Genomic DNA, 12,218 nt, shown 5'->3' on the forward strand with positions numbered 1-12,218 from the left:
AAACAAACAGATGAATTAGTCAATTTTATTTATATAGCCCAAAATAACAAATCGCAAATTCACACACTTAGTTACTTCATTAACTGATAACTGAAAACAATCGTTAGTTGCAGCCCTATTGTGTACATCTTTGATAAAACATATTTTGCATATTAGCTTACATCTCTTTACACACATCCCAATAATAAACTACAACTCCCACAAGCCATTGCTTCAAATAGCTACCGATGATTGGCTGCAGGTCAACTAAGCTTTACCATCCAGGTCTATGTTTGGCTGTCTAATTCTGTCAATCACACACAGAAAATCTCAACCAATCAGCTGTAGAGTTTATCTCAGATGGGCGGGGCTACTGCGCTCCCTCACACAGCAGGCTGGTTTCCTGATTGTTGCTAACAAACCTGCCGCCTGCAACTTCGGCCGTCCACCATTCGCTCATGCATTGACGCTTTCCAGCCGCCGTCTGCGTTAACCGTGTGTGAGGATGGAGCCGTGTCGACGCTGAGTGCAGCTGGACGCTCAGCTCCGTGCTTGCTGCATGGTGCTCCGTGTCTCTCTGCCTGCTTTCTGACGCTCGGGGTTGCAGTCTGGCCTCCAGCCGCGGCTGCGATTTAACTTCATTTCACAGCGTCGCCTTGCTCTCAAGTCATGTTTATTTTATAAAGATGGCGGTGAGGGGGACACTGTAAACTAAATGACTGTCAGAAACATCGCCTCCATTTGTAATATGGTGAGTAATTTGCTGGTTATCTGTGTAGCTATCGATCTGCCTGCAGCCACTGTGTTGAACCTGGTGTGTAATGATGTACATGGGTGAGTCGCCTCCCCCCCTGCACACACACACATACACACATACACATACACATACACTGTGCAGGATGCAGGCTCTTTATAACCAGTATGCACAGTAAATCTGAGATGTCCTAGTTTAAGAGGAAAGGCCTGCATCCCATATCTTGATATGTATGATATGTGTCACAGACCTTTGCACACTAATGCTTCCCGCAGCGTTGACAGTGTTTGTTGCAGCCTGGCGAGACGACACACACTGTGCGGTTTGTGTGTCTGTCACCGGTGACTGACAGGTGAATGAAGCCTTTGACAGCTTGTTGTGATTGCATAATGTGGTGCTACACAGGGCCGGTGACATCCTGGTAGCAGACAGCAGGGATCTGCACTAATCTGTGTTTATGTTGTGTTCAGGGACAGTGAAGAGTGGGTAAGAACAGACTTAAACGGCTCTGCTTAATGCTATTGGCCTTCTCTTTATATAGACTGGATACTAATGTCCTGCTTTAATGACATTTTAATAAGTTATCACTCTGTATCCTTGCAAAACAAGTCACTCAGTTCAATTCAGATTTTATTTGTATGGCACCACCACAAAAACAGCAAAAATGTGCTTTAAAAATCTGCATGCATACACACACACACAAACATACATACTGTACAAATACAGTGTGTTCATGTAAGAAAATGCTTGACTTAAAAGAACACAATTGGAGCAGGTCAAAGATCAGCAGGCAAACAGTTCCTTTCTTTAGGTGCATAAATACTGAATGCACTGTGTGACCTGAGAGATCTGCTGGGATAGTAAACTGACAGCATGTCTGATATGTGCTGTGGAGCCAGACCGTTAACCTCTTCCACTCCCACCCTCCTACCATAGACCCATTTCTGCTGGGAAGGAGGACAGGGGATCTTTAGAGGGAGATAGCAGGTCAACAGTATATGCCACATCGAAGTGGTATACATCATCTGAAAGCTGGGAACCCGAGGATTCGCTCGCTCAAGGAGAAATTCTGAAATCTTGCAAGAGTTGTATTGTTGTTGCTGAAATACTGGACCAATATCAAAAATTGTTGTCCCCATTAGTCACTTAGACACAAAAAGATGGGACAATTGGTTGAAAAAATCCTGAAGTTTCCCTTTAAGTGCTTTGTAAACCAGGAGGAGGGTTTTGAATTGTATTCTGAAAACAAAAGGTAGCCTTTAAAGGTTACAGAGGACTGGAGTGATGTGAATTTTTCTTTGTTTTTTTTCCTGGTCAGAACTGGTGCGGCTGAGTTCTGAATAAGTTGTAAATTATGGGTTATTTTGTTTAGAAAACCCAAAACAGAGAATTAAAATAGTCCAGCCTGCTCATGACAAAAGTTATGCATGTGTACGTTATGAGTCTTACAAATGTATTTGTGACGATTGGTTGCCATTTGGTTATATGATGTCTCAACGGTTACTAGTCAAACCTGCACTTGAAAGGCTTTGTGACAGCCAGTGTGTTATTGCACAGTAAGCTTCTCCAGGTTGCAGAACTGAACGTTATGGTTGATATCACAGCATTAATAAGAATATTTCTCTCATTTGAATGCAAAATGACATAACTGATGTTTAATGCAATGAACTGTTTTCCACAGTTATGCATTGCACCAGACAAAACTCTTCCTTTGTGCAAAACAAAACCTGCAGTTTATTCATTTTGTAATTTTTGGCTGAAACGCACCTGCAGGCACATAAGCAGCTGTGTGCATGTTTCTCTAGGAGACGTCCTCCAGAGATGTTCAAAGATGTATATAAAATACCCTTACTTTGAATAAAAATGTGTGTCTGATATGGTTTTTCCACAAAAAAAGAACCGTTATCTTGTTAAAATCCTCAAAATTACATCTACTCCTTCTCCCTAATTAAAAATATCAGATACTATGAATATGCAAATATATTTCATTTCAGAAGTTTAACTGCTGGACACAAGATGTCTCCTACTTCACTGAAAAGTCACTTCTCAGTGTTTGTGCAGCGGAGGTTTCACAAATCCTGCTTGTGGGCCCGTCCCTTAAAATTGGATTTTCAGTGAGCACAGAGAAACTTTCCACTTTCAGCAGACCAATGTGAAAACAGCCTTCTAGTGTCAAACTCTGCACATACATCATTCTGCACAGTGAAGCTCATTTTGCAAGCATATTTTTGAGTGGAGGAGGACTTAAAATGATGAAGGATGCTGTGGCATATTCAGGGCACCAGCACACTGATTCTACCGTTTATTATTTGCAATACGTCTGTTAAGGATCTTGAGGCAAAGCAAGAAGAAAACAAATACATTTTATACATAAGGTAAGACTGAAAGTTTCCAGCTGCAGACGACAATAATAATAATAAAAGTGACGGCAGTGTGTGGGAGCTTCAGTCTTGTTCTGCATTGTTTTCTTTGAGACTATCAAGGATTAAGAATTTTCTTTTTCCTTTTAAATAAATAATGCCGCTGCCTGCTGTTTTATAATGAAGCGTTCAAATGTGGTATCAGGTGTCAGTAGGGGTTGCATGGATATTTTGTTTAGATTCCTACAGACTGCCAGGTGAACTAATGCTACATTTTCACTGACTTTTTCCACAAATGTCACCTAGATTTTGTAGAATAAAGGCTTGAGGTCAGTGATTGCATTGTTAGATATCCTTCTGAAGAAAGTGTGTGTGTGTGTACAGTACATGGACTTGTGCCTGCATGTGCGCTGCAGTATGTCAGACTGGAAGCAGCACTCTGGACAAAGAGGCATTCACAGTCTGCTTTGACAGAGAGAAATGACAGTCATTGAAAGTCAAACTAAATTGTCTTCTGTGTTCGCTCAACAAAGCTGCGGTTCATTTGGAAAAAAAAAGCTTTGAGCTCTGAAAAGTGAAAAGGCTCTGACATGAGATAAGTGGTCTGTTTCAGCAATCAGGCGTAAAATACCGCTGACTTTTGACATGGGTGCACCAATTTAGACCATATCCTTTTTCTACTTTGATGGAAAGTTTTTTTTTGCCTGGCTGCCAAAGGAATCGAGATAAGCTGTAATATTCTGTGGGAAACTGAGACCTTGAAATTTGACCAAAAGGATGGTTTATGATTTAAAGTGTATGAGAGATAGGCCTCTATATTTGGTTTAGCCTGCTAGTACTCGTTAACTATCCAAACTTTCCATATTAATTTGCTTATACATACATGGAAATACTGGCTTTCATCTTAGCCTTGTAAGCACAATGAGTAAACTGTGTGATATGAGCTGCACGTTGCGTAAATGTGACGATAACATTAGTGAAAGGCAGAATGAGTAGGATTTGTCGGTTGCGGTTTTTAAACACGACATTCAAAGTTGACCCGTCCTCCCCGGCTCAATGACACCAGAAGTGCTATGTCGCTATGTTTTTATAGAGTCCCGCCCTCACACCTTGCGTGCTGTCATTGGCTGGGGGCTACACACCCGCTGCTCAAAGGATGACGCCCAGAAACGTCCCGAACGCAGCAAAATAAGAAAATACAGGCAGAGGGCGAAGTTTCTGATGATACCGACACCGCCACACACTTCTAGTGGGTCAGAAGTGATGATTGAGAGGGATTATTTTTGTATGAGTCTATACATTGTTGTTTTTAGGAAAGTTCTCCTCATTCTACCTTTAATGTTGTGCAGAATGTTCTCACAAAGCACATTTTCATGTTTTCATGTCTCATGTTTTCTCTCTGGTCCTTTCAGGGCACCAATGCCTCTGCTCTGGAGAAAGACATCGGCCCGGAGCAATTCCCAATCAATGAACACTACTTTGGATTGGTCAATGTAAGCATCGCTAAATCCTCTCTTACATGAACAAAGGTCATTGCCAAAAAACACTGGTGTCATTTTTCAAAACAGACAAGCTAGAACGGGACCCCGATGAGTCACATGTTCTCTACTGGACGGCTAGTATTGAAAATAACAGGTTGTGTTGTTTGTGGATCTGTTGGCCAATCTAGTGTGATTCTGTTTCATTAATGTCGTTTGAACAAATGTTAACAGGATAAGCTGGTACCGACAAGTCAGTCCATTTTGCCAACTATTTGGTGGTGCATACAAAAAGACACAAAATACAGAAAAAACACATGACAAACGAGGAAAAAAACAACAGTTACATAACAAAATCATTTATCAGTAATTCATGATTGTAAAAATGAACATTAGAACAACTTCAAACTTCCAAATACTTCAAATAAAGTGCCTAATAAAAATGAATACATTTAAAAATGAATGCTAACTAATAAAATGTTCTTCTGGCATTTTAAGACAATTAAGAACCTCAGACATATCACAGTGATGGTTACATAACTGAAATTTCAAAAAACTAAACTATTGCAAATAACATGAAGGTAAAAGAAGGAACTGACATTAAAAGAAAAACAATGTTTGATTTTATAGCAAAGACTTTGCTTTACTTTTTTTCTGACATCATTTCTACCACTGATTCTCTTTATGATCTCCTGAGCTGTGACCTTGTTCAGAAAGGTCTCACATATTCTAATTGGAAAAGTTCTTGTTTCATGTTTATAAATGAATCGTTTCCCTAATCGTTTTTTTTTCTTCCTGTTTCTTCTTCCTGTCTCTCGTCAGTTTGGAAACACATGCTACTGTAACTCAGTGCTGCAGGCGCTCTACTTCTGCCGGCCTTTCCGGGAGAACGTGCTGGCCTACAAAGCCCAGCAGAAGAAGAAGGAGAACCTGCTCACATGCCTGGCTGACCTCTTCCACTCCATCGCCACACAGAAGAAGAAAGTGGGCGTCATCCCGCCCAAGAAGTTCATCTCCCGCCTACGGAAGGAGAACGGTGAGAGATCATGCCCGGTGAAAGTCGTAAAAGAGTCGTAAAACAGTTCCAATCTGCTGTTATGGCTCGGTTGCGGTTTTGTGTCTTGTATTCGAAGAGATGTTGTCTTTAATGTAGTCTGAATATCAGAGGTGAAGGGCAGGTGCATGTTGGTGGTAAGGTCATTCAGAGAGTAGAGCTGACAGAGAGGCCGACTGTTCTCTGCTGTCCATATTGAGGAAGCTCTTTATGCGAATGAACAATGCCATCTCTGTTGGGACTGAGCTTTTGGTCAGCTGCCTCCTCTCTGGACCTTTTTTTTTTATTTTTTTCCCCTCCTTCTCCTGACTCTCCACTTCTCAGTTTCACCTTTCACATACAGATCTGTCAAAACAGGAGTGTGTGTATGGATGTTTGTAATATCGGTAAAGCTTTCTGGTTTAATTAACCTGATTTACAGTGGATTTCTCATGGCAGAAATTCTCAGAATAGATTTTTGATAGCGGGGAAAGCGCAGGTGTAACTAATCACAGTAATGATGGCTCTGTTTAGGTTGGTATGCCAGTGAGCCAGCAATCATTAATGTTATCAATTACAGCTGTGCTTGTCAGAATGTCCTCAGTGAAAAAGGTCTATTATTGATCACATTGACACTCAAAACACTGTGCAGCAATATGATATACAGAAATATTAATATTAGATTGAGTATTTGCAGAAAATCAGTAGTAAATGATCGGAATCAAGATTTGGACATCCCCATCATCTCCCACCTATGAGTTATCTCCCTTTACCTTCACCCTCCAGATCTGTTTGACAACTACATGCAGCAGGATGCCCACGAGTTTCTCAACTACCTGCTAAACACGGTGGCCGACATCCTGCAGGAGGAGAAGAAGCAGGAAAAGCAGAACGGACGCCTCAAGAACAACGGCACCGCCATCACCACGGAGACCGAGACAGAGAACAAGACAGAGCCCACGTGGGTTCACGATATCTTCCAAGGCACACTGACCAATGAGACACGCTGCCTCAACTGTGAAACGGTGTGTGGCTGTATTTGCTCGGGTTGTATATTTTATGTTCTGCTTGATTACTGATTACAGTTCAACAATTGTCCTTTCATACATTATCTGTCAGTCCTTGAGTCACCCCTGAATAAGAGATCCCTCCTGAATGAGTGTGAAAAAAGGGATGATCCCTTTGCAGAGATGCTGAGAGATGAGGAAAAAAAAAAAGAGATGTAGTGAGCAACCCTGGTGGGCTCTGGCCACCCACTTTACATCAGGGCTGCCAGAGGCTTTGTCCTCAAAACGGTGAGGGCGAACAGTGGGACGGGTTGCCCTGAACAACCTCTGCAAACACCAAGCCGCTGCTCTGCAGAGACAAAAGCTGCTCAGTGTAATAAGCATTTCAAAGACTGTGTGTGTGTGTGTGTAGCTGTAGGCGGGTGGGTGCTCTGTCACAGCGGCGCAGGCTTATCCTCACTGACTCAGTCAAAGACAGTTCAGTGACATCACTGTCCCTCCCTCTCTTTGACAGGTGAGCAGCAAAGATGAAGATTTTCTGGATCTTTCTGTGGATGTGGAGCAGAACACATCAATAACACACTGTCTCAGGTAGTATTGATTTTTGTTATACATTCAGTCAAACCTAAAAGGCTTTAAGTAGACCATACTCCCTTTTGGGTGAGCGAGATCGAATAACCAAGCCTCCTGTGGCATGCTGTCCTCTCCAGGGACTTCAGTAACACAGAGACATTGTGCAGTGAATACAAATACTACTGTGAGACATGCTGCAGCAAGCAGGAAGCACAGAAACGGTCAGTAAAGCACTACGCTAAATACCACCCCGATGTGTGCGAAAACACACACTCATCTGACTTTGTGCGGCTCTCTACAGGATGCGTGTGAAGAAGCTTCCTATGATCCTGGCGCTTCACTTGAAGAGGTTCAAGTACATGGAGCAGCTGCACCGCTACACCAAGCTGTCCTATCGAGTGGTTTTCCCGCTAGAGCTCCGTCTGTTCAACACATCTGGAGATGCAGTCAACTTGGATCGCATGTATGATCTAGTGGCTGTGGTGGTTCACTGTGGCAGGTACAGTATATTGATTACCGGCGCCAAAATAAAAGACCAGGATGTTAAGATAATATCCTAGTGCCAGGTCTTAAGATACAACAACACGACAAAACAGACTTAAGATTTGCTGAAGTGCAAAGCAGGTCTGGCCAAGGTCATCCACACACACACACACACACGGGCCATTGATTCTCATTGTATCCAATCACTCTATTCTATGTAATATTAAAATAACAGTTCGATATTCTGGGAAATACACTTTGCTTTCTAGCTCAGAGTTAGATGAGAAGATAAATACAACTCTATCGGTCTATTAAATGTGAAACTACAGTCAACAGTTGGTTAGCTTAGCATAAATCCAAGTCTGTCCTAATACAATGACAATGAGTATTTGTTCGGGAATGTTCAGCAGCTCCTGCTGAAAGCTTAAACAGAAGCAGTGCAACGTGTGAGTTCTGAGATGCAACATGTGTATAAAAGAGAGTCACTGTCTCTGTTTCCACAGTGGCCCAAACAGAGGTCATTACATCACCATAGTGAAGAGTCATGGCTTCTGGCTGCTGTTTGACGATGACATCGTGGAGGTGCGTCACCCACACTACCCTTGGCCTATTATTGTCTTCTTGATGTTCCTTGACTCACCTGTTTGTATCATTTCATATTGTTTGTGCTATCAGTCAACCGTGTCTCTCTTGTGTCGTGCAGAAAATTGACGCCCAGGCCATCGAGGAGTTTTATGGGCTTACCTCAGACATCTCTAAGAACTCTGAGTCGGGATACATCCTCTTCTACCAGTCCAGGGAGTGACTGGAGCTGGATCAGTGACACAGGAAGAGACTGAGCAGGATGAGACCTGTTTGTTTGTTTTTTTTTACCTTTACAAACCCAGACTCCTGCCACCTCTACCCCATCCTCCTCCTCCTCCTCCCCTCCTCCATGTCAGACCTCTTCTGACGTATGTGCCAATCCTCTACCCTCAGCGCCTGCCCCTGGGGTTTTTTTTTTTTTTTTTCCTGTTCCTCATCTCTCTCTGTATAATTTGCTTCTCATGTTTTAGTCACCTGCATCTGGACTGCACTTTAAAAGAAAGGCAAAAAAAAAATGCTCTACAGCATGACAGAAACAAAAAGGAGTCTACATCCACATCAAACCCTGCTCCCTTTGGTGTAGGCTGGTAGGAGAAGCCTGCAGAGGTGATTCACTACCAGGATGATGACGGGGTGAAGGGTCTGGTTCACATACAGACAGACGGTTGTCAGAAATTGTACTATATCATTTATATGTATATAAGGTCTACTTCCATTAGGTGTCCCCCCCCCCCTTTTCATTAGGGCTATTTCCCCACATCACTGTCCAGTCCTTTGATATGTTCATGTCCCTGGTGGATGCATGAGAAGTGAATGAAGTTGGAGACAAACACTGTATAATAGGCACAGATAGATTTCATGCATTTCTAATGGTTTTGAAGCAATACCTTAGCATTAATTAGCAAGAACTCACATGCTGAAAACTACCTAAAATGATTAACTCTTGACAGTACGAAGGTCGTCTTTATCCCGTAGAGAATCACTCTATGAGCTGCTGCCTGTCTAACCAGATATGATCCAATACTTTTAACACTTGATCCAACAACACTACACACGAAAGGACATACTGCTGTTTTTAACATTAGTAGACCTTTCTCTATCAAATGGATCTCCATTCAGATCAGCTGAATCTTTATAATTTTTTATTCTGATATTAAAAAAAAAAACCCTATTTATTGAACTTAACATATTTATTACTGTTATTCGTAATGCTGACTGCTTGTTAATGAAGGTTTATGTGTGTAATAAGGCTCATTTCAGAGCTGCGTATGTTAAGACTTATTGTCTAAGCTTTCATGGTGTATTTAATACACAACTTGATAGGACAGCTATGGCTGGGTTGCAACAAAAAAAAAAATTGGTTTTATCAGTTTGTTGTTCGCATGTCACGTGAAAAGATGAGACAGATTAACATGATGCAAGAGAGACAAAACCCACAACTGCCTAATCTTTTGATTGACATTAAAAAAAAGGAGAAAATAGTGCAATAACAGGGGAAGATATTCACTGTGGAATTACCCCGTGAGACTTGATATACAGTACATTTAAATGTTAGTGCTAGACGTGTTTCTTAGCAGCTGATCTTTTCCCAGTGCTTTGTGTTTGTGTGACCATGATCAAAATAATACTCCCCTTTTTAACACATATAATGCCCACTACCTGCTGGGATGTTTGCTGCAACATTCTGTCATCCATCTCTTTTTGCAACCTTACATGGCATTGTCTTTTTCTTTTATTATTACTCCTATGTTGAACTACAGTTTTTTTCTTGATTTGTCTCTGACTTTGATAACGTGACTTGTGTATTTCATATGTAGGACATGCTCCCGTACAGGTAAAATTCATGTTTCAATGTTAGTTAATACAGTATCCCTCGTAGATGATCTTCTCTTTGGCCTATTCCCCAGGGTTTGTTGCCATGTCCTGTATAGTACAACATCAAACGCCTTGTTTTCATGTCAATGACATTCCTATTTGCTGCACATCAGAGGATATTACCATTTCAAACACATCTCATTTTAAATAAGAGGTAGGAATAGGATTAATTTGGTAGCTTAGTGTCTGTGTCTAAACAGGAAAGACAGAATTTAAGGTGAAAATAGTGAAACTTGGGATGTTGAATGCACTTGTTTCTGCTGTCTCTTCCATTTAGTCTGTTACTGGATGAAGTCATGAGGAATATGTGCCAAACTGGAGTCGATATTGACCTTGCAACATGTCTTTAACAGAACATTATTTTCTTTGTAAAGATACAACTGTACATATATATTATGTAGAAAACACTTCTGGAAATAGGAAAATATTTTTTTAAAGTGAAGATCTTAAAATGTAAAAACAAAAAACACTCATGACAAAGATTTTAGCTTACCGTTGACCATAAATGGAACCCTGTTAAGAAATACTGTGCTATTTACAATCACTCAATCACATAATCAATCAGAGAATCATACAGAATCACCAACTGTCATATTATTGCCGTTCTTGTCGGGTTTAACTGAACCAGGGTAGAGAGCGTTAGAAGGAATAGTCTGAGACATTTTAGACCCGGGTGAGAAGAAAGAGACTCTCAATGCGCTGATCTTCCATTAACACTTATGCACTCGCCCTCACTGAGATGCTCAGTTGTTGCACTTGGTCTAATTTATCTTACTGTGATAGTGTTCTACCTAGGAGAGCTCCACCAGGTGGGATCTGATTGAGCTTGTGGGAGGGAAGGCGGAGATGATTCTGACTCTCCATTTGGCTGTAAACTGAAAGTGCACTTTATTAGTGATGAGCTTCAATACTTTAACATGAAGAACCACAGTCTAAGGCCCAATCCCAGTGTCCATACTCACGGACTTTGAGGCGCGTTCCTGCTAAGTCTGCGAGGGCTTAGGGCTGTCCCACTGTCAAATCATCAAATGCATGAGGGCTCTCGCAGAATTTTTGAGCCCTTTATGCAAACTTTCTGTAAGTCCGCATTTCCGCAGACTTTTGCTGCCTTCAAATGCAACTCTTGAGCTCGTGGTTTACGACATGGGAAGTCATGTACACGATATGCTTGGTGTTCAAGTGGTTAAGTTGTAAGAACACCGCTGTGAGGCTACAAGGACGCCAGAAGCTAGCTACATCAGCTAATATTAACGTTACTGTTGGTGTCTAGAAGCCACCAAGGCTAACAGTTTAGCTGGCTAGCGAGCTGGTAACACAATGCAGGAAATGCAAAGACATAATTACAGAGGAAGATAAGGCCATTGGGAATATCAACATTTTCCTCAGACATATAAAATTACTAAGAAAAAATTAAATATATTAACTTACCATCCACTGCAAAATGAACTTCCATGGCCTCCGCCATTTCTGAAGATGTCAACAACACGTCACAACTTGTGAACTCTGAGCTTTTCGAAAATTTTCACTTCTGAAGTGAATACCACAAGAGGGGTTCATATGGACTCGTCTCATGAACATGGTAAACACGACTCTATTTTTGTAGGCAGCATTTGCCTGATGGAATTACCCACAGTACATGGCGTTGTGACGTTAAATACAGGGTTAACAAGGGAAGCCCAGAAGCGTTTAAAAAAAAAAAAAAGATTATATACCATTTCGAGCCCTTGCAGCCTCTCGCACCACACCAGGTGATGTCAATTAAGTCTGTGAGGGTTCAGGCCTTAGGGGGGACATTGAGATTGGGCCTAAAACACTCATTTTGAGTTTTGTTTTGTTTTGTTTTTTTCTTCTGTTCAATAAAAATGACTATCAACTAATTTGCTGGAGTGTTTATGTTTATTGCCCAGCTGCTTCCTGAATGGGAAGATGAACCGTTTTAGACACAATTGCTTCCTCTCGTCATTAACTAAATGTCCTTCATCCCCTCGGCCATTTCTGCCCTAAATAAATCACACTAGGCACATACTGATGTATTCACACTTGAACTGTCTTTTTACAGTATTGATGTTAGCATTCATGACTTATTTTACT

The 12,218-nt window shown here is 41.4% G+C and overlaps 1 protein-coding gene across 1 annotated transcript; it reads left to right on the top strand.

Moving 5' to 3' along the window:
- Positions 1-345: 345 nt before the first annotated feature.
- usp46 (ubiquitin specific peptidase 46) lies at positions 346-12,004 on the top strand. The gene is made up of 9 exons (XM_067597603.1): positions 346-730; positions 4,506-4,586; positions 5,394-5,607; positions 6,391-6,629; positions 7,126-7,202; positions 7,322-7,405; positions 7,486-7,683; positions 8,171-8,249; positions 8,371-12,004. Exons 1-9 carry the CDS (start codon positions 695-697, stop codon positions 8,470-8,472), a joined length of 1,110 nt encoding a protein of 369 aa, XP_067453704.1. The 5' UTR covers positions 346-694; the 3' UTR covers positions 8,473-12,004.
- Positions 12,005-12,218: the final 214 nt, after the last annotated feature.

This window comes from Thunnus thynnus, chromosome 8 (assembly GCF_963924715.1).
Source record: "Thunnus thynnus chromosome 8, fThuThy2.1, whole genome shotgun sequence".
NCBI classification, from domain to species: domain Eukaryota; kingdom Metazoa; phylum Chordata; class Actinopteri; order Scombriformes; family Scombridae; genus Thunnus; species Thunnus thynnus.